The sequence below is a fragment of the Ipomoea nil genome, unplaced genomic scaffold, assembly GCF_001879475.1.
Source record: "Ipomoea nil cultivar Tokyo-kokei standard unplaced genomic scaffold, Asagao_1.1 scaffold3170, whole genome shotgun sequence".
NCBI lineage: Eukaryota > Viridiplantae > Streptophyta > Magnoliopsida > Solanales > Convolvulaceae > Ipomoea > Ipomoea nil.
This window is the reverse complement of record NW_017619598.1, coordinates 1,209,223-1,231,400: the sequence shown is the minus strand read 5'-3', so window position 1 is coordinate 1,231,400 and position 22,178 is coordinate 1,209,223. Positions and strand designations below refer to the sequence as shown.

General features: G+C 36.9%; 2 protein-coding genes and 2 long non-coding RNA genes across 12 annotated transcripts in view; 2 read left to right on the top strand and 2 right to left on the bottom strand.

Annotated features, from left to right (window-relative positions):
• The first annotated feature begins 952 nt into the window (after positions 1 to 952).
• On the top strand, positions 953 to 14,051 carry LOC109167912 (vesicle transport protein GOT1). Of its 7 annotated transcripts, none has more exons than XM_019316983.1 (7): positions 953 to 1,213; positions 1,782 to 1,865; positions 2,965 to 3,056; positions 3,140 to 3,220; positions 3,922 to 4,019; positions 4,141 to 4,216; positions 13,024 to 13,665. In XM_019316983.1, exons 2-7 carry the CDS (start codon positions 1,838 to 1,840, stop codon positions 13,054 to 13,056), a joined length of 408 nt encoding a protein of 135 aa, XP_019172528.1. In that variant the 5' UTR covers positions 953 to 1,213; positions 1,782 to 1,837; the 3' UTR covers positions 13,057 to 13,665. The 7 variants fall into 7 exon arrangements, with proteins under 7 accessions (XP_019172528.1, XP_019172530.1, XP_019172529.1 ...); XM_019316985.1 differs by lacking the exon at positions 13,024 to 13,665 and adding an exon at positions 13,772 to 14,051 and having other exon boundaries at positions 954 to 1,213; positions 1,789 to 1,869; XM_019316984.1 differs by lacking the exon at positions 13,024 to 13,665 and adding an exon at positions 13,772 to 14,051 and having other exon boundaries at positions 954 to 1,213; positions 1,782 to 1,869.
• LOC109167916 lies at positions 3,222 to 20,444 on the bottom strand. Its single transcript, XR_002051940.1, has 3 exons — positions 20,434 to 20,444; positions 7,207 to 7,213; positions 3,222 to 3,301 (listed from the first exon to the last, which is right to left on the bottom strand). It is a non-coding gene; the product is annotated as an uncharacterized LOC109167916 (long non-coding RNA).
• LOC109167913 lies at positions 5,876 to 6,327 on the bottom strand. Its single transcript, XR_002051938.1, has 3 exons — positions 6,308 to 6,327; positions 6,099 to 6,217; positions 5,876 to 5,980 (listed from the first exon to the last, which is right to left on the bottom strand). It is a non-coding gene; the product is annotated as an uncharacterized LOC109167913 (long non-coding RNA).
• Positions 17,011 to 22,178, top strand: part of LOC109167911 (sn1-specific diacylglycerol lipase beta) — a 40,352-nt gene continuing 35,184 nt past the window's right edge. For all 3 annotated transcript variants that reach the window (XM_019316978.1, XM_019316977.1, XM_019316976.1), the window contains exons 1-6: positions 17,011 to 17,374; positions 17,523 to 17,661; positions 17,994 to 18,213; positions 18,304 to 18,404; positions 19,261 to 19,382; positions 19,465 to 19,556. In XM_019316978.1, coding sequence (XP_019172523.1) covers positions 17,090 to 17,374; positions 17,523 to 17,661; positions 17,994 to 18,213; positions 18,304 to 18,404; positions 19,261 to 19,382; positions 19,465 to 19,556 — 959 coding nt within the window. In that variant the 5' untranslated portion in view covers positions 17,011 to 17,089. The remainder of the gene's footprint in view (positions 17,375 to 17,522; positions 17,662 to 17,993; positions 18,214 to 18,303; positions 18,405 to 19,260; positions 19,383 to 19,464; positions 19,557 to 22,178) is intronic.

The following is a 22,178-nucleotide window of genomic DNA, read 5'->3' as shown; positions in this document are numbered from 1 at the left end:
AGTGGCTTGTATCTGGCGACTGCAACACACATTATTACCATGCGGCTACTACTTTGAGGAAACTAGCTTCCACAATCAGAGGGATTAGATCCACCTCTAGGGAATGGATTCCCGATGAATCTGAGATTATAAACCACTTACGTAGCTTTTATATTGATCTCTTTTATGAGAATGAAGGATCCATCTGTCAAGCTGTGCAACGTGGATACTTCCCTCCACTGCAGCCTGCGGATTGTACCAAAATAAATAAACCAAAATATTTGTCACAACCTGCTGGGAATTGTGGAAGCACGAAAAGGTTTGGAATGCAAGGAATCCTATGTTTGTTGTAGCGATGCTGACTAAGACTATAACTTTTCTAAATGAATGGCTCAATGCATCATTTCCGAGCACAGAGAAGATTCAACAGTAGGCTTTTATCATATGGGAGAAACCACGGCAAAACACCCTCAAGATGAATGTTGACGCAACGATCGACAATAACAATAATACCATGGGGTTCGGCAGTATAATTAGAGATGCAGAAGGTGACTTTGTTGCTGCTAGAGGCGTCCAATGGAGAGGAAACTTTACGCCAATTGAAGCAAAGGCTGTTGCAATCCGTGAAGCTTTAAGTTGGATCAAGAGCATGAATATGGACAACATAAAAATTGAAACTGACCCTCTAAAGGTGGTACAAAGTTTGAAACATGCGAACGGAGATTCTTCTTTCCATTTAATTGTCAATGACATTAAACACCATTTGAGTACTTTTTATCATGCATTTGCTATTTTTGCTAAACGATCAGCAAATCAGGCAACTCACGCGGTAGCTAAGCAGTCCACCTAATTGTTCGGAGTGGTTCTTGAATCCTCCTTCCTTTTATCTTTAATATCTTGTCTTTGGATCGTATTTAATATATTATGCTTCTCAAAAAAAAAAAAAAAGAAGTAAATGTTCCCTAAACTCCTAGTGCGGTCATTGACACCACATGCGCTGGTCATGCCATTGCCCGACGACCGATGCACATCCTGAGCGGTTGTTTTATCTGTCCAGGTTGACCCTGGCGAGCACCGCCACTTGACCACAGCCTTATACCCTCACTAGCGTCTTCCTCTCATCTGCTCGCCATCAACCCCCACTCCCCGCCGCGTGAAACTTCTTCGATTGTGATTTGAAGATTGCCTTCCAGAATTCTAGCGAAAATCGGATCATTCCACCGGCGTCAGACTGGTAATTTCCTTTAATGCTCGCGCTAAATGTATTATTTCTATTTTCGCAAAAGTTAAAAATGTCACTAACCTTGCTTTAGCGAGTTGCTCCCGAGAATGAGAATGTGAGGTTTTTGGTAGTTATTAATAATTGAGTTTCTTTTTCTTTTGATGAAAAATGCCTAATCGTTACTGAGCAATACTTCAAAAATTTACCTGTTTCTGGAAGAACTTATTGTATTATTTTAAACATAGTATGCAGAACAACAGTGTAAGTTCTATAAATTTGGCATAATTACACTACTTTTCACATGAAATGGTCTTTTCAACAATGGGAAAATGGCTTCAATTCCTCTTGTTGTTGTTGTTGTTGGTTTTTTTTTTTTTTTTTTTTTTTTTTTTTTTTTTTTTTCAATGGGAATTTTATTTTCCTCTAAGAATGTATATATTCCGATATTCAACTTTGTGAGGAATGTATAACATTCTTCTAAGGATGCACATACAGGTCATATATTACAATTCAATGGATGACACTTTATTATACATAACTTCTTAAATGCTACTCATTTTATGCTAAGTAGTTCTTGCAGTTTGTAGGGAGGTGTTGCTTGGCTGGTTTTAACCGTGGACCTGCAGGATCAACAACATGGCATATGAAATAGATGAGCAAAAAAGTAAGTACAGACTACAGTGTACTATATTTAACACTATCACATATTTGCATTGCAAGTCATGTTTGCAACTTATTTCTTACATTTGAAAGGGAAAACTTGTATTTCTAATGATTTCACTAAGGCTATTTACACACATATATACATTTAAAAGACAAAACAACAAAATTTTGAATGGAAGTGAGGATAAAGAGGTAACAACTTGACCTCCTTTGAGTATCTCTAACATTCCCCTCAAACTAGAGCATAGATATTGATCATATGTAGCTGTTACAAATAGACACAAACCTGTTCAATTGTAAACAAATTTGCTAGTTGCTCTCCACTCCATATGTGTGAAGTAGAAAGTATCCTTGCTGAATCTTCTCTCATACAAAATGACAGTTCACTTCAATGTGCTTGTAGCAATATTATTTTCTTCAGCAGTCTGCTTCTTCCATGGAAATTCAGTTGCAAATCTTAACTGAAACTTGCACATCAGAACTATCACTTCCTATTGCTTCCCCTTCCCATGCTGTAAAATTCTACCCAAATCCATGTTACCGTATTTTTCCAGAGAAAAAGCACTATAAAGATCTAAAAGGGAAAAACTGGGCCCTTTCCAAATGTTGCTATTCAGCAACCAGGGTATGCCTTCCCGTAATGTCCATGCTATTCTCACATTGCATCTATTTCCATTCAGCATAAAAACGTATCCTATCAAGGATGTTGAACAACAAACATAAGAACTTTTCTGATCTAACATTATCTCCAGTACTCTCTAACATTAATCAACAGATGCACTTGCACTAAACTGTTGAAATGGAAAAGGTTCATGGTTTTCTTTTTTGGGGATGGCCACAGGGGGTTATCATTGCTTTTTTTCTTTCATGATATGTATCTCTCCTTCAGAATGCTCAAAATGTAAAATCATCAGTTATGATTCTCACAATAGCTGGGAAATTGGAAGAGATACTTATGGAAGGTTATCTATTATTCTATTTCTTGTGGAGTTAAAACCATCATTTTCTAATCCATGTGTTACTTACTACACTTTTCTACATAATGTCCATTTATCCTTTTTGAGCATTTGATATTGACCAAATTGAATTGATCCTTGCAGAGATTGGGTTAGGTCTTATTGGTTTTGGTATCCTGTTCACATTCCTTGCCATCATTCTCTTTTTTGACAGAGGTTTGCTTGCTCTGGGTAATGTAAGAATTTCAATGATCTTTCTGTTTATAATTATCTTTTGACTTTAGCAGAACTAATGTTTACTTCCCGCCTTTGTCATTAGATATTATGGTTGGCTGGTGTATCCCTTTTATTGGGTTGGAGGTCTACTCTGCAAATTTTCACTAATAGAATGAACTACAAGGTACAAAGGGGTTGAAACATATAAGATCCTGAAAAAAGGTCATGTACTAGATTGTAGGATTTTTGCAGTAGTGGGCAAATGCTTTATTATAGCAATTGGGAACTTACTGGCAAATATTATATACTGCTGGAAGTTTCTTATGGCTAATATTCCTGGCACACTGCAGCTGAAATGACATATCTTGTATACTTTTCTTTGATGGAAACTCTAAATGTCTTTCCTCTTTAAGGCTGATACACAATTGTGAACTACTAGTTCCTGATTCCTGCTTCTGCAAAATCTCTTACCTTCAAGACTCCTAAGTTCAATCTTTGTTGGCTATCTTGTGGCTGAATCTTGGATGCTTGTCATCCCTGAATCTTCTGGCTTACTAATCTTCACAATTTTTCTAGCTCTCAGTTTATGCCCTACTTTCTTAGACTCTCTGCTTATGATCTATTCCTCCAGTATTGTGTCTGAGTATACTTCGTTGACTTATTAGCATTGATGCATGTCATCCCGGGGTCTTCTGTCCTAATCTTCACAATTTTCTAGTCCTCAGTTTATGTCCTTCTTTCTTTGTTGACTCTTTGTTTATGGCTTATTCCTCCATATTGTGTTGGTATTATTATCATTTGTAAATTGATTCCTGTGTAAGGTTTGGAGTGTTAAGCAGTTTCCAGTAAATGGTGCTAAATATTTAATTGTCCGCATCAATATAGGGCTCAGCTTCAATTCTTCTTGGAATCTTCTTAATATTTGTTCGTTGGCCAATCTTGGGTATAATTATGGAAATATATGGCTGCATTGTTCTCTTTGGGTGAGCTCCTGATTTTATACATTTACAAATGATCTATGATGTCCCCTTTTCATTTTATCCTTTAATTCCTTTTCCCATGTGATGTTACTAAATTCTTGTTTCTTTGATATGTTTCATGCAGTGGTTTTTGGCCATCTGTCAAGGTTTTTCTTTATCAGATTCCTGTCATTGGATGGATACTAAGATACCCTACCCTGGTAAGTGTGCTTTTATCTTCCTACATTTGATCAGTAAATGTGCTATAGTATATCTTGGATCATTTAAGGCAGTCTCAACCAGTGAAAGCATACCCAGGGCATTAGGTACATATTTCCATTTGCAAAACAGGTCCAGTTTAATTGCAGTGATCTATGTTACCTTTTGCAATTTCTAAGCTATTGCTTTTCCATGTTGCCCTAAATTTATCTGCAAGAACTCATTTCTTTAAGAATGATCGATATAAACAAGCCATGTCCATCTTTCTCTTTCAAATCCATGGACTCCAATTAACTACATCATTGATTTAGATTTATAAGCTGAAGATTTTTTTTTCCCTAACCTCTGTTAGTTGAAAGGTTTTCTAAACTGTTAATGTAAGTTCTAATTTTCTAGTCACTGTATTGGACACTACTTTTATCAGATAAGGTTTGGATACTAACTGCATATGTGGAAAATTACTGGAAAAGATGTTTTTAAGAGAGTGTTTACTTCCCAAACATGACAGATTATTGGAAGGCAGAAAGAAAAGTTTTATGAAGTAGTAGTCAATTTTATCCAAATCAAGGTAGTGAATGGGAAAAGCTAGAGTGAGTGAGATTTCTTTTGGTGTTTGTATAATGGGAGTGTGAAATGGAAGGAATGTTATTTGGTCTCCATTAAAGTGAAGACCATTTAGGTCTCATTGGATGCCTTACCATGTCAGATCAAGATTGGTGAATCGGTTTAAGCCTGACATGCTAAATTCAAAATTACATTATCTATGATGTAAGTGATGATATGAACTGGAAAAGTAAAGCAGGTTTACTTCAAGACTGACCTGCTAAAGTTCCAATTTCAGGTCTTACAAGAAATAGATTTTCTACAAACCCTACCTGCTAAAAACTCAAATTGCCAAATCTGTAATCATAGTTATCACGGCGCCCTGTTAAGTCGCGGCGCCTCCCGACCGACTTGTCGCCTAGGCGACTAGGCGACGCCTAGGCGACAAGTTAGGAAGAACAATATATATATAATTATATATATTATATATAATTATATATATATTAATATATATCTAAAATTCTAAAGTTTAAACATGCTAAAGTCTAAACTCTAAACAATTAAACATATTCAAGTATTCAAGCATTCAACATATTAAGGTACCAAGTTACCAACTACATAACACACAAGTAACACAACTACACAAGTAGAATACTAGAATAATCAACAAGACAACAATATCCAAGTTCAAAGTCTCAAAGGTACATCAAGAAGTCATCAATATTTGTTTCTCTCCCATTGCCATCATTATTATCTTCATTTCCCACTTCATCATCATCTTGAACATCATCCTCATCTTCAATGTCTTCATCATCATTAGGAAAATGCTCTTCTTCATTTTGTTCTTCCTCATCTATCCTAGAACTAGAAGGAGTACTAGTAGAAGCATTGCGGCGTCGTGAATAGCTCAACATTTGTGCACGTGAACCTTCCCCCGCGTGAGCTCTTGTAGAAAGATGAGAGCCCTCAAGATTGTATGATGCACCACTTGCTTCATCAACAAGCCTCCATGAAAGATCACCCCCGGGATGAACATCATCACTAGATTCACCACCATTAATCCATTCATTGTCCCATTGGAACTCTTCTAAGACCAATGGATTAAAGTTAGAGCCTTGTTCACGCATCTTTTGAAACCTACTTGCAATTTTGCGATTGTATTGAACATAGACCAAGTCGTTCAATCTTTTATGCTCTAAGCGGTTTCTTTTCTTTGTATGGATCTAAAAAAGTAAAAGTAGAAACAAAAACAAGTTTAAAATTCTTGTATTAAAATTTGAGATAAATTATAATTTCTACAATACTATTTACTGTTTTACTAATTAGGAAAACTATACTCACAAATTCAAATGTGCTCCAATTGCGCTCACAACCGGAAGATGAACAACAAAGGCTTGTGATGCGCATTGCTAGTGTTTGAAGCTCAATGCTAAGTCCACCAAAAGCATTCCACCAATCAACTACAAAATAAGTTTAAGATTTATAATATTTAATATACTTTGTACTTAGTGTCTTAGTAGTTATTTACTTAGTATGATAGTATTACTTACGAGGAGTCTTTGCTTTTTGTTGCTTGACTGCTAATGGCATTCCAAAGTCATTCCTCATATTATCGAAGTTATCTGCTTGATTGCTGATCTTCACTTGCAAGTCATCATCGTCAATCATCTTATGAAGGATTGCATTGAACATGGCTCGTTGCTTACGAGCACATGTAGTATCCGTCGCCTTAAGGTCAAAGTATTTAGAGGGATTTAAAAATAAGGCGGCTCCATACAAATCCACTCCCATCTGATCATCCCATCTTCGTTCTACAATAGCCATCAACTTTCCCAATAGCCTTGGCTTGCTTGCAAATGATTCATTGAGCTTTTTCTTAGCAGTCAACATAGCCATCGTAAGCTCGGGCATAGCTGGAGTACTATCAGCATCAACGATCCTCAACACAATCAGAATGGGATGTGATGCCCTCAAGCAATCCTCAACCGCAGTCCAAAATCTCGTCGACAACACGATCTCACACACCTTTTTACCCGCTTCGGTGTTGGATAATTTTGAGCGAACCCAATCCTCACTAACAAATAGAGCTCTCAATGCATTTCTGTGCTTGTACAAACTCTGTAAAGTGAGGAATGCTATGGCGAATCGAGTAGCTCCAGCTCTTACAAGATCTTGCCCACCCGTATGCTCTCTCATGGCACTAAGGATTCGCCCATGTCTATAAATAAAAGTGGTAATATTTCTACCACTTGCAATCTTGGACTTGAACTCCGTCATCTTCCCAATGTCCTCTAGCATGAGGTCAAGACAGTGTGCTGCACAAGGAGTCCAAAATAATGTCCGAATCCTCTCCTCCAACAGTTTGCCCGCGGCTTTATAGTTTGCTCCATTGTCGGTCACTATTTGAACGACATTTTCTTTCCCAACCTCTACAACTTTTTGCTCCAACAATCCAGCTAACATTCTTGCATCGTGTGATTCACTCGATGCATCAACCGACTCCAAGAAAAAAGTCCCCTCGGGACTATTCACAAGAAAATTAATCAAATGTCTACCTCTCCTATCGGTCCACCCATCAGACATGAGTGTGCACCCGTATTGCTTCCAAGAAACTCTATGTCTTTCTTTCAACTTATCAGTCGCTTCCTTTGAGTCCAAAAGGAGGGGTACTCGTAACTCATGAAAGCTAGGAGGCTTCAATCCCGGCCCCCATTGTCCAATTGATTCAACCATTACTTCAAAGCTTCTTGAATTAGCCGCATTAAATGGTATGCCATTCTCATAAAAAAAATCTGCTATATGTAGCATTGTCCTCTTTGTTTCTTCCTTACTCTTCGTACAAGCCTCCATTGTTCTTTGAGTAGGACCCTTAGAATGCCTCTCATCAACTACTTCTTCAGGGGTCTTTCTAAGTAGTGATGCAACGGATTGAGTTTGTTTTCCTACTCTCGGTTGCGGTTCGGCAAATCTCAACATGGTTTGTTTTCTCTTACTAGCCGTCCCGGAACTTGGATAAGTAACGGAATCGTTAGAAGATGGTTGTGTTTCTTCCCTTGCCAATTCTTGCACATCATCATCCACATTATCATCCAAGACCACCCTTGATCTCTTCATTCTTGATGTGCCTTGCATATATTGTTGCATTTCCCTCATAATCTCCGTAGTTGTTTTGGGGCATTTAGCAACATCTCCGTAACCCGCCGCCAAGTGTTGTTTTAGTCTTTTGATTCCCAAATGCATTTGTTTGTGGCAAAGTGAACATTCGACTAAATCTTTGTTTGCCAAGTCCGGCCAAAAACCATACTTCCATCCCGGATCATTTGATTTAGCTTTCCTCTTAGGGTCGGTAGATGGATCATAGCTTTCATTTTCCGAATTTGCATCCATAATTGAGTGTAATCCTACTGTCCAATCATGAAACAATGTACAATTTTTAAAAAAAAATTAAAAAAAAAAAATAAAGTAGTGACCAAGTGGCAGGCAGTGAGCACTGCCTCTGCTCACTGCCCCCACGTGGCCATAAGGCTTAAATACCAAACAAAGTCATTTGACTCATTTGTTTGGTATATAAAGCCATATAAAGCCACTACAAATGCAAAACAAAGAGAAAACAAACAAAAAAAAAGAAGAAAAATGCTCGACGAAGTGAGTCAGTCGACTGTCGAAGAAGAAAGAAGAAATCAGGAAGCAAGTCAAGCAACGGCAGTGGGCGACGGCAGTGGAGGGAGGGAGGTCCGGCGTTGGAGTCGCAGTGAAGGTCGCAGAGACGCAGAGTCGCAGCGCAGCAGTTTCTTCGTTTTTGAATTTTGACTAAGTCTGAAGTCTCTCACTTTCTATTTCTTATTTAGGGTTTTTTCCTTTTGTTACTTAACTTAAAAAAAAAAATAAAAAAATAAAAAACCAAAAATGGGCCGGGTTTGCGGGTTCGGCGTCGGATTTGCGTCCATGGCGTCGCATGGGACGCCATGGCGACGCCATTTCTCGACTCGCCCCTTTCAGGCGAGTCGAGCCCCCCAGGCGTCGCCTAGGCAACGCCGTGATAACTATGTCTGTAATGTACAGAAGTGACAAAAAGAAATAGAAGCCAATGCTACTTCAGGTTATCTGCTGAGTAATTTTCTGTTTACATGATTTTAATCACCCTGTATAAAAGTATGTAAAGTGTGCTGTATGCAGCAATCATTTACCATTGGTCCTCTGGCCAGTTCCTTTTGACTTGGATAAATGTTTGAAAAAGGTTCAAGTTTGAGAAGTATTAGCTTCAAGAAGAATAATGCTGAGAGATTGTTCATCATAGTTGGAACTTGTCTAGAGGTAAAGGTACTTGACGCACGGTCGCACATTGACTGGTGTGGCAAGGATATTGGTCAATGGGGGAAGGAGTTCATGAGAAAGTTCCAGACTAAAATCAAAACTTGTAAGTATAGAATGACCTGCTTTCAAAATAGAGCTGATTCTCATGGGGTACATTGTTTCGGAGGAGCCCAGAAGGATTATCTTCACCTGCTTGAACAACAAAATACGTGTGGAGACAGGGCAAAAGAATTCTGGCTAAGGAATGGAGACTCAAATACCAAGTACTTTCATAACGTTGTGAATCGTAGAAGAAGAAACAATGAAATTGAGAAATTAAAGAACACTGATGGGAATTGGGGTTACTGATAAAAGTGGTCTGGGTGCGTTGATGCTGCAGTATTTTCAACAAATCTACAATTTGAATTGTGGCGATTTTTCTTATGTTCTGGACTGTGTCGAAAACTCCATCACGGCTGGGAAAAATTCAGTTCTTAGAAGGGTTGATAGGGAAGAAGTTAGGAATGCTCTTTTCGATATGAATATTGACAAATCTCCATATTGGGATGGGATAAACCCAGGATTCTATCATCACTTTTGGGACATTGTGGGCTCATATTCAAAATGGTTCTTTGCTTGAGGGAGTAAATCATACTCAATTGGTTTTGATTCCAGAAAATACTAAGCTGGATAGCTCATAAAATAGCAGCTAAGGTTCTAGCTAATAGATTAAAGCCTCACCTGGATGATTTGATTTCAGAAGCCCAAAGTGCATTTGTTCTAGACTGCCGAGTTACAAATGATATAATGATAGCATATGAGGTTAAGCATTATCTGAATAGGAAAAAAAGGCAAGGTGGGATATGGAGACATCAAGTTGGATATGAGCAAGGTGTATGATAGAGTTGAGTGGAACTATCTTAGAAGTCTCTTATTGAAGATGGGTTTTTGTGACAAATGGTTCTCTCTTGTATGGAGCTTATTTCTACTGTGGAATATCATGTTTTGTTTAAAGGATAGATGAAATAGGTCTTATTTCCTATGTAGGGGGATCAAACAAGGTGATCCTTTGTCTCCATAATTGTTCATCTCAAGGTTATCTAGGCGGACTTTCTAGGCGACAAGCCGCCGATCGCCTAGACTAGGCGGCCGCCTAGGCAACAACTAGGCAATGAGTAATATATATATATATATATATATATATATATATATATATATATGTATGTATGTATGTAGTTATATATAGTTATATACACTAAATTGTCTAAATATGCAATAATTTAAACATTCAAATCAAAGTCAAGAACCAACATCACACAATACTATGATACTAAATATCCAATGTCTCAATTCTCAAACTCCCAAGTCTTAAACATCCATTAATTCAATCTCGTGCCCTTCACCACCATCGTCATCACTCTCAATTCCCTCATCTTCATCATCATCATCAATATCTTCATCATCATTTGGGAAAGAATCTTCATCATCTACTTCATCCCTCAAACCTCCCACTGATGAAGTATTGCGATGCTGGGAATATTGTATAGGTGCACTCGTGCCTTCACCTGCATTACCTGCATGAGCTCTTGTAGGAAGATTTCTTCCCTCCAAATTGGCTGAAGCACCAAGCACTTCATCAACAAGACTCCAAGTAAGGTCATCACCGACATGAACATTATCATTATGATTACCATCCACCCATTCATTTTCCCATTGAAATTCTTCAAGAACTAATGGATTGAAGTTGGCTCCTTCTTCACGCCGCTTTTGAAATCGACTAACAATCTTCCGGTTATACTTCACATAAACCAATTCATTCAACCGTTTATGTTCTAATCGGTTTCTTCTCTTTTGGTTACTTGGCAGTGTTGGTTACTTGGCAGTGTGGCAGTGTGCCACACTGACAATTGCTTTTTTTTTTTTTCTTTTTTCTATATGCTTGGCAGTGTGCCAAGTAACCAACACTGCCAATTATTTTTTATTCTCTATGATTTCGATTCACACAAAGAGAAGAAACCGATTAGAACATAAACGGTTGATGATTTGGTTTATGTGAAGTATAACCGGAAGATTGTTAGTCGGTTTCAAAAGCGGTGTGAAGAAGGAACCAACTTCAATCCATTAGTTCTTGAAGAATTTCAATGGGAAAATGAATGGGTGGATGGTAATCATAATGATAATGTTCATGTCGGTGACCTTACTTGGAGTCTTGTTGATGAAGTGCTTGGTGCTTCAGCCAATTTAGAGGGAAGAATCTTCCTACAAGAGCTCATGCAGGTGAAGGCACGAGTGCACCTATACAATATTCCAGGTGTCGCAATACTTCATCAGTGGGAGGTTTGAGGGATGAAGTAGATGATGAAGATTCTTTCCCAAATGATGATAAAGAAGATGAGGGAATTGAGAGTGATGACGATGGTGGGGAAGGGCACGGGATTGAATTAATGGATGTTTAAGACTTGGGAGTTTGAGAATTGAGACATTGGATATTTAGTATCATAGTATTGTGTGATGTTGGTTCTTGACTTTGATTTGAATGTTTAAATTATTGCATATTTAGACAATTTAGTGTATATAACTATATATATTATATATTACTCATCGCCTAGTCTACTAGGCGGTCGGCGGCTTGTCCGCCTAGATAACCTTGCTTGAAGGTTAATGAAATTGCTTATTTATTTTCAAAAAATGAATTAATAACCAAGCAAAAGAAAGATCTATCTTCTTTAGAAAATGAAATAGTGTCCTATTTCTTTCTCTGAAAAGCACTTGAGAGAACTTCCAAGGGACAAAACAAGCACTAATCCTGTTATGCCATTACCTTAAAAAATTGAGTTATGATTTATGAATAGTATATCTTCTTTTAGTTGGTGAACGTTTGTACTTGTTTCATGCTCTATTGGTGTTTTCAGTAAAATACTTAAATATATAATTTTAAAAAGTTTATTCTTTACACAAATCTTGCTTGCTGTGGGAGCTTTGTGTACTGTTTTTGTTTTCTCTTCTGCATGTACAGATGAAGTTGAAGGACCACTAGTGTAATTTTCAGCCTGTCCTCATGCCATGCTTTAAACATTAAACTCATTGTAGTTGGCATTTTCTTGTTAATGGGGCTGGTTGATTATGAGGTTTTGGGGTTGTAGGGAGAGTCGATTGTGGCAATATAATTCTCTCCATTTGGATTAACTTTTGCCCTCATTATGGTCAGCAAACCTAGTTATTGTTTGGGAGAATAGTATTTTTCATCCCTCATTGGTTATTTGAGTATAGCAAAATAGTTATTTGAGTACCTAATTGGTCATGCAGCATTGTGGTCCTTAGTAATTAGCAAATATTGCCCATTTGGCCCTCCTTTTTCCTTTTTGCTTATATACACAACACCATTCTTCATAGTGTTGTTACTTCGTTATTTCTTGAAAATATTGGAAATTCCAATGTTATGACTTGTTTTCTTTCCTCCAACAACAAACCAGTGGATTCCAACCTTCAATTGCAAAAGTTCCGAGTGCAGGTCCCTGTTTTACTAGTTCCAAAGCTTCCTCTTGACTTCTTGTAACTTCAAATCTGGAATTGGTTCTACTGTTCTACTATTTTTGGTCCTTTGGCAGATAATTCTATAAAATTTAAAGCAAAAGAGGCAGCTAAGGATGGGGATGCTCCACCCATTGGGCATAATTTCTGAATACTAAAGTAATGAGGCTCTAGGAAATGTACTGGATGATATATATTTTATAGGACTAGGGCAGTTTCTGGGAACTATAAGTCTCCTTTAGCATAACAGCCGAGACTCATTGAAACTGGAACACACTGAAGTTTCACACGGGAATCAATAAAGCATCTGATGTTGATATTGGTGGACTCTTGTTCATTCTGTTAAATTTAATTTTATTCTTTTTATTACAAATAAGGGAAAAAAAGAGTTATAGCTTGCCTTTCTATGAATTTCTGAAGCTGTGATCTCAGACCTTTCCAGCCGTTCTTTGAGTTCTTGTGTGGCAGATGTTGAGAACAATGTCCATGTTGTAGAAGTCTTGGAGCATTTCGACTCAGACCTTGATGCCATTTTCCTTCAAGCTTCTCTTCTCTGTATCATCCAATACCTCTCTGATTTTCTTGAGGTTCAATCAGATGTTTTTGATCTCCTTCTCCACAGACATTTCTGTTCTTAGCTCATGGTCATGGACCTTGATGATGTACAAGAATGGAGATGAGTGTGTCAGCTATGTGCTTCAGTGGTGTCTGGCATATCTTGAAGAAGAGATCTGAAAAGTGATTACCCCTCTCTTCTCAGGTCTGAGATGAAGAGTATATTATATGTTGTTTCCCAGAATTACCCCTCGCATTGGGGTTTTCATGTTTTCCTTTACAAGTTAATAACTCCCGTAGGCTGGACATAGAATTTGCATCATTAGGTGATTACTAAGGACCACATTTTGTGTTGTACTTGGTGTTACTAATTAGGGACTCAAATACAGTAACTAATTTGCTATTATTGAGGTACAAAGCGAGCTATTCTCTCTATCGGTTTTAATGGGTTAGGTTATTATTGTAAACTGATATTTTCTACAAGATCTATATTTTGAAATATGAGCTGTAGTCGGCGAAAAGTTAAAAACATTTTGTGATTGTGTACTGATATAGCTATGTCAAGGTACCAAAGGGGTTTCCGTTGTGATATTCTTTTAGCTTGTGTAACTAGTTTCATTTCATTTCATTTTCAGCTTCTGGATCGTCTGCGAGGGAGCTCTTCTTGATTGGCGACTCTTGATTGTCTTGGTCAATTGTTTATTATCTTTTGACTTGTGAGATTTATGTAGAATCTTATAAACTGTTTTATAGGCTTTCATGTTAGATATGCTTAAATTAGATTTCACCTTGTCAGCTATACACGGTTGTAACTTCTCTTCACCTTGTCAGCTATGAGGTTGTGAACTTTCCATCCCTTCAGGCCTAGTAGTTCTTCTAACTTAGTTTGGGTTAAAAATTTGATTTTGTATTGCCTATGTAGCGTTCTTTATTTATATTATAACTCATGATATTGATCTCAAATTATATGGTTTTGTTACTTAAATTGACATTTGAAGAGCTGTCTTTCTGTATTTGGTTATGCTCATTTAAATTACTAAAATAGAAATGAGAAAATTATTATGTGGACTCTCAAGTTTCATTCTCAAATTTTACTTCCATTCTCAAATTTTTAATGTAGACATTTTGCTTGGGATCTACATGATGAAATAGTCTATTATTGTTTGTCACATCAGGGAGTAAAAATGAGGGAGTAGAATTTGAGAGTACATATAGTAAAAATTCAAATGGTAACTTTTAAAAGCTACAAGATTTTTGTAAGCTATCTAAATTCGTCTTTTTCACATGTACTCCAATTTAACGGCAAAGTACAAGACTAAGAAGTTGAAGTCTTTAAGCATCTTCATTAGTGTTTTTGGTCAAGTTTTTGTAGTAGTAAAAAGTAAAAACTGATGTTGAGATTTTTTGACAAATAGGAAGTTTGATTTTTTATTAGACCTTTTTTGGTGCAAAGATCTTGATTTTTGCAGGAGAAAAAAATGTCAGAAGACGTATTTGAAGTGCATTGCGCGCCCCAACGGGCACGTGTGTTGGCCACTCTGGAGAAATGACTGTTGGTGGCTCCCTTTTATTTTTTAAAAATTTTGTCAATTTTTTTTCTTTTTCTTTTTTTCTCCTTTTTTTTTCCCTCTTCTTTATCTTAATTGGCACTTTAAAAATCACAAAAAAATAAAGACTATTGAGGTTGATGCCAAGTCAATAGTACAATGAAACTGTTTCATTTGTAATGAGGTATGAGGATGATAAATGTTATTGACAACAATTACCTTATGAAACATTTCACAATATATATGTATACTAGTATTTAGTATATATATATATTTTTTTTTCTTTTATTTAATTTATTTAATTTATAGTTGTAGAATTCATATTCATATTGTACTAAAAATATAGTTGATAATTTGAGTAATAATTATGATATGATTAATACTATTAATGTAATATATAATTTTATATATGATAAATTATTAAATATAATTATGATAATATTTAATTAAAATATAATGAAATTAAACTTATTTGCCAAGCACCTTGTGCTCAGATGGCATGTAGTGACTTCTTCCATATGGGAAGTCATGAGATCGAGTCTCAGTGGAGGCGTTGTTGACTCTTTGTGCTTCAATAGGTTGAGAAAGTATGTTTGAACAGATACTACAATGTAATAGAGTCAGTAGCTTTCAAAAAAAAAAACTTATTTCTCATAATAGATGGGAAAAGATAAAATAAGTTATAACAGTAGGGTTTTTTTTTTTTTTGTCCAAAAAATTGTATAATATAACTCTTATAGCATAATGTATAAAAGTAAATGGTAAAAACTAATATAAACCAATGATATAATTTAGATTGAGACTTATTATGTTTTTAGATTAGATTAGATTAATTAGATATACACTCTATTATGATACTTACCACAAATAATTCAAAGTTTTTTTTTTGTTTTTTTTTTTTTTTTTGTTTTGTTTTTGTTTTTGTTTTTTTTTTTTTTTTAAGGAGTTCAAAGTCTTTTAGTAACACACCTTAGTCAAGATGACATGAAAACATAGTTGTCATATTTACATGTGTACAAATAAACTACTGATACAACAAGCTAGCCTCTTGTAGCCACACAAAATAATGGATAAGATATGTAAATGAGAGACTATGAAGTACACAACAATTGTTTGTAGACACAATGTATGATGTCCATGTTGTCTATGCCATGAGACTAGACAATGCATCAACTAGTTAATGTAAGCCAAAAATATGATATCAATAAGCTACTTAAATTAGTTTTTTTCATTTTTAACTTATTAACATTAATAAGTTAAACGAAATTACATGGTTATATTAGCTGTTTGACCAGTCAAACAAGCTAAACTTTGACTGATAAAGTATTTTTCAAATACTCCAATTTTCAAAATAAGATGAACCTTGGAGACCACATGTGTAAAGCACTTTCACGAAACAAATTAATTACGACATTAGATGTTGCCATTGTTTACAAAAGAGATCGAATTATATCATTAATGATATGTATTAGCTTTCCATGCCATCACATTAACTAGTACTAAAGTTGGATATAATTTGTATCGTGTCAGTAACTAGTGTACTAGTTTCAGTGCCTAATCTATATTACTATTTGTGTTTAAGAAAAAAAATTAAAATGATTTCAAAATTAATTTAAAAAATAATGCACGTCTTAGTTTGAGCTCAAACATATTTCAAAATTCACTTGAATCTCATATAATTATTTCTACATGATACATAAATTTTGTGAATTTTAGGGGTAAACTCATTCCCTTCATCACCTTAATTATTTCATGATTGGATGCATTTGCGGAAATTGTTTTGCTAAAGTAATATTGTGAAAGAGTATATTGTAAATTTTAACCAAATACATATACTAAATGTGTTTGGTTTTAAAATGAAACTATTTACATGATAAAATATTTTTTATGAGAAGCTTCTTTTATGGGTAACTAATATAATACAATAAACACATTTTCTATTTTTAATTTTTTTTTTATTTATAAAAAGCTTCTCGCATGAATAATCTATATAATATAACAAACACATTTCTGAAATCCATTTCATGTAGAACAAGAAAAGTACATTTTTATATACGACGTAATTAAAAATAATATTATTAAATGTGTTTGAGAAATACTTTTGACATTTAATTTTCATGAAAATTTTAAAAATTGATTTTAGAGTGAAGTAAAACTTATTTAGGAGATGTCTGATCAGAATGATTTTCCTAAATAAATTTTGATTATTTTTGTCTAATTTGTAAAATGTGTTTTTTTTTTCCAAGTGAAATTTGTCCATTTCAAAAAGCCCCACAACGGTAATTTCGAGGAGGGGTGAGATTGTAAACAAATAAAAAGATATTTAAAAAAGGTGAGATAGACGATAGCCAGAGAAAATGGAAGCTATTATATATTTCAACGGAGAGAGAAACATCTGAATGTAAAATGGCTCAAATCCAAATTCAAATCAGGAGAGTGCGATGGTCGGCGTGGTTTCTTGGAGCATCCAACGGTCTGATCATTGTCCTGGGAATCTCCGTCGTCATGGCGGCGGAGGCCAGTCTTCCGTCATGCGGGAGGGCCGACATTGCGGCCATCTCCGCCATCGCGTTGGTCTCTTGCGCTAGAATTCTACAAATGATTCGCACTGGAGTCAACCAGAAGGCTTCCGCTCTCACCATCCTCTCTCCGAATGCCAATTCCGATCCCAATATACGCCAGGAACGCCGGGTACTTTTCCCTCTTTAATATTAATTTTTCATTTCAATCGATTCGATGCAAGGCTTAATATAACAAATATTTTTCAGTGAATTCATTGATCATCATCATTTTGACTTTTAAATTGTGTTTCCTGATTGATTATTACGTTACACTAAAGAGGAGATACCGGAGATGGTTATGGTGGAGTCGGTTTGCTGCAGTAATTACCGCACTGCAATTCCTCGGGGCAGCTTATTTTCTGTTTATTCTCATGAAATTTATATATCAAGATGGTCCACCGACTAGTTGTGTTCTAGGTAATCTTAGTTTTGAATTGCTTCATGTGTATTTTGTTCTTATTTTCTGAGTATTTATTATTGAGGAGAATGAAACCTGGTCCTGCATGGACTTTTGAAAGAATATAGTATTTTTGATGTGTGTGTGTGTGTGTGTGTGTTTTTTTTTTTTTTTTTTAATTTATTTTTTTAATTTTTTTAATTTTATTTTAAATTTATAAATGTATTAATGCTTACAAGATGTTGCTCAACTGTAACTCATGTGGAAGGTTATTTGCCAATTATTTTACTGAAAATTTTATGTTGATCCTTGTAGCACCAAAGATAACAATATTTTCAACTCCATCTTGCAGAGCTTTTCTTAACTGGTCAAAAGTGGCAGCGAAACATGGTTCTCCTTTTCATTACCATGGTAATTTATGTAGCCCCAGTCCAATGTTTCACAGGATCAGATGTTTTGAAATGGAGGTCCTTCTATGCCACAGAGGACTATGCATGGAAGGCACACTATAGGGAAGTATTTGATCATGGCATTCGTGAAGCATTGTGCTGTCTAGGACGGTTCAATTACTTGTAGGTGTCTCTGCATCTGTTTTCACAGTTTTGATTGATGTTTAGATTGTTCCCTCTTTTCTCATTTGTTTTGTTCTCTTATGAGCTTAGGACTGCAATGGATGAAGATGAAGTTTACTCAGTAGCCGAGTTTTTGGGTGATCTTGTTAGTTATCGTGTTTCGGGAACTGGGCATTTGGAATTCTTGGCAGGTTTGTGTTACTAAAGTAATATTCTAATTATCTCTGAAATATGTTTTTGGCAAGTCGTGACCTGGTTGAGTAATTCGTTTTTCTCTTATGTTATGATGATTGGTCAAAGTGATTCTCTTTCTCTTGCATAGTATTTGTATATTTTTCCTATAGTTAAGTTAAACTTAAATAAAAGTATTGTGGTGGTTTGACTTTACATGAAGTATGGTATTTCACCAGAAAATGTCATGCCTTCAGTTTGTGGAAAATAGGAAATGAACACTCCCTACTGTTAGTCATAATGAGTCAATTGGTTGCTGCATTGCACTCAAGTGTGTAACATCTAGAATTCCCATACCAACTGAAAATTTCCCATCTTTGTTTAGAAAAATTCCATTCTAATACAGCATTTACTGTCAAAATGTTAGGTGTAGATAGCTGTATTGTTCTTCACTCCTTCCTGTGCTTTAGGTCAATATGCAATTTCTTGAAATTTAAATGGTTGACGTTGAATATTACAGATATTTCAAGTTATTGCCTCCAATTTGAATGCCCACCTGTGTTGCCATGTATGTTATAAGCTGAAAATAGTGTACCAGTAGTGCAGTACTGCAGTAGACATGGAATGCGGAAGTGATAGAGTAGTTGATGAATAATGAATGACTGGATTTCAAAATCTCTTTTGCATAGACATTTCATGATATACTTTCATAATTACTTGTTGCATTATTGTGTTTAATCCTTTTGTTTGGCATAGTTTTCTTCTTGTGTTAGAACTCACAGAAGAGTGATGAGTGTTTAAGTTCTACACTGTTTTACTCTTCAAGTTTTCCTTAACTATGTTAAGTAAACAAAATGATCTTTTTTTGATATTCAGGACTAGCTTTATTGCATAGGTATAGTTCATCCTCTAAATTATGTGAAGAGGCACTACCAGTACCTGAGGAAAGGATCCATGAGGCTGCTCTCTTTCATCCGTTTGCTGAAGCTGCCTATACTGTATGCTGACTTTAGTTATCAATTTATATAAAATATCTCAACCTATTGTAGTGTGTTTTAATGTGGAAAGGGTATAATACAGGGTCTGTTACTTGATGTTGGAAGAAATCCAATACTTTTTCCATTGTCATGGCTATGTAGGCAAGGCGTCTTCTCTCCTTGGGCTCGTAAAAGGTGAGAAATGTATTTGTTTCTACATGCTTTGTGATGTTAAATACACCTTTTATGGAAATAATTGACAGCAACAATTTGAGACCTTGAAGAGCTTTGGTGTTGTTGAACTCTAAAGAAGGAAGTGTATATATGTAGTGCGATAATGAATTCAATCAATAGAGTACAGGAAGCCTATGCTTATATACAAGCTAAAGGGAAACTCCTAACCACTTATTTCAAAATTCAAATGGGTAGTTAGGAGACTTCCTCTAACAACCTACTAACACTCCCCCTCAAGTTGAAGCATAGATATCAAACATGCCCAACTTGTTAGATATATATGAAACCCGATTTTTACACAACCCTTTCGTGAATATGTCAGCCAGTTGATCACCGCTCCGAACGTGTGTAAGTGATATGAGTCCTTGCTCCACTTTTTCCCGTACAAAATGGCAGTCAACTTCAATATGCTTCGTCCGCTCGTGAAAGACCGGATTATTCGCGATGTGTATGGCAGCACAGTTATCACACCACAAATCTATCGGTAACTTCACTTCAACACCCACTTCTTTTAGAATGTTACGCACCCAGACTATTTCGCTCGCCACATGAGCCATAGCTCGGTATTCCGATTCAGCACTTGAGCGTGACACCACATTCTGCTTCTTACTCTTCCACGAGACCAAATTGCCTCCTACAAACACACAATAGCCTGTCATAGACTTCCTATCACCCGGTGAACCAGCCCAGTCTGCATCGGAGAACGCCTCAACACGTATATACCCGTGATCAGCATAAAGGATCCCTTTTCCAGGAGCACCTTTCAAGTATTTCACAATCCGAACCGCCGCTTCCCAGTGAGTCTGTGTCGGTGCACTCATGAATTGACTAACCACACTCACTGGAAATGCAATATCTGTACGGGTAATTGTGAGATAATTTGGTTTTCCCACTAACCTCCTGTACCTCTCCGGATCTTCAAACGGCTCCCCTTCTCCTGCCAGTAACTTCACGCCTTGATCCATGGGCGTATCACACGGTTTTGACCCAAGCAGCCCCGTGTCCCCGAGCAAGTCCAACACATATCTCCTCTGTGAGAGGAATATGCCTTTCTTAGAGCGTGCAACTTCAATTCCCAGAAAGTACTTCAATACTCCCAGATCCTTAGTATGAAACTCAGATCCGAGAAAGGACTTGAGTGCCTCAATCCCACTTGCATCACTGCCTGTAATAACAATATCATCTACATATACTATCAACAAAACACACCCATAGTTAGTATGTTTGTAAAAGACAGTATGATCATATGCACTTCTCTGCATTCCAAACTCAACGACTGCATTGCTAAACCGCCCAAACCACGCACGCGGAGACTGCTTCAGCCCATATAAAGACCTCTTCAGCTTGCACACTTTCCCAGACTCCCCCTGAGCAACAAACCCCGGTGGTTGCTCCATATAAACCTCCTCACGCAAGTAGCCATGTAGGAAAGCGTTCTTCACATCAAGCTGATGCAAGGGCCAATGACTCGAAGCTGCCAAAGAGATGAATATCCGCACAGAAGTTAACTTGGCCACTGGAGAGAACGTCTCGGTATAATCTATACCATACGTCTGGGCGTACCCCTTTGCCACCAAGCGCGCTTTGAGTCTAGCCACAGAACCATCCGGGTTCATTTTCACCACATACACCCATTTACACCCAATAGCAACCTTACCAGGGGGAAGTTGTACTAGATCCCAGGTCTGGTTCTCCTCAAGGGCGTCTACCTCCTCTACCATCGTACGCCTCCAACCATCATGGGACATTGCCTGACTCAAAGATTTCGGAACAGGAACAGACTCTAACTGGGACACAAAAGCACGTGAAGATGCCGATAAATTGGTATATGACATAAAGGACGGAACGGGACGAACACAACGACGCGTACCTTTCCGAACAGCGATAGGAACATCCTGGTCTGTCGACGAAGATTCTGGTAAGGGAGGATTTACTCGTGGAACCGGTGGGGTTGCACGCGTATCACCTTCTCTGGGCCGCCTGTGATAGACCTGCGTAACAGGAGGCCTAGAATCCACTCCTACGGAGTCAGGAATGGTAACAGTATATGTCAGAAAATCATTTGTCTCGGAACTACAACCAGACGAACTGGAGAACTCCTCTGTGAATAGAGTATTCTCGAAGAATGAGACATCTGCAGAAACCAAGTATCGCCCCAAATCCGGGGAGTAACACCGATACCCTTTTTGAGTACTTGAATATCCCAGGAAAATACATTTTAATGACTTAGGATCGAGTTTCCCTCTTTGAGGACGAACATCCTGGACAAAACACGTACACCCAAACACTTTAGGAGGGAGGCAGAACAATGGTTTGGATGGATAGACGAAATGACAAGGACTTTGACCCCCAAGGATCCTTGTAGGTAGGCGGTTTATTAAGAAACACGCTGTATGAACAGCATCTGCCCAGTAAACCCTAGGGACTTTCATTTGAAACAACAACGCCCTAGAAACCTCCAACAGATGGCGGTTCTTGCGTTCTGCCACACCATTCTGTTGGGGAGTGCTGACACAAGACGACTGATGTACAATCCCATTCTGACTCATATAACTTGAGAAGGAACGAGAAAAATACTCAGTC

Excerpts from the sequence above, each read along its gene's own strand:
- LOC109167912 (XM_019316981.1), top strand. The coding sequence starts at position 1,838 with ATGGCATATGAAATAGATGAGCAAAAAA. Across the intron at positions 1,866-2,964 it reads TGAAATAGATGAGCAAAAAA|AGATTGGGTTAGGTCTTATT; the intron begins GTAAGTACAGAC and ends TGATCCTTGCAG. Across the intron at positions 4,217-13,771 it reads TACTAAGATACCCTACCCTG|CTTCTGGATCGTCTGCGAGG; the intron begins GTAAGTGTGCTT and ends TTTCATTTTCAG.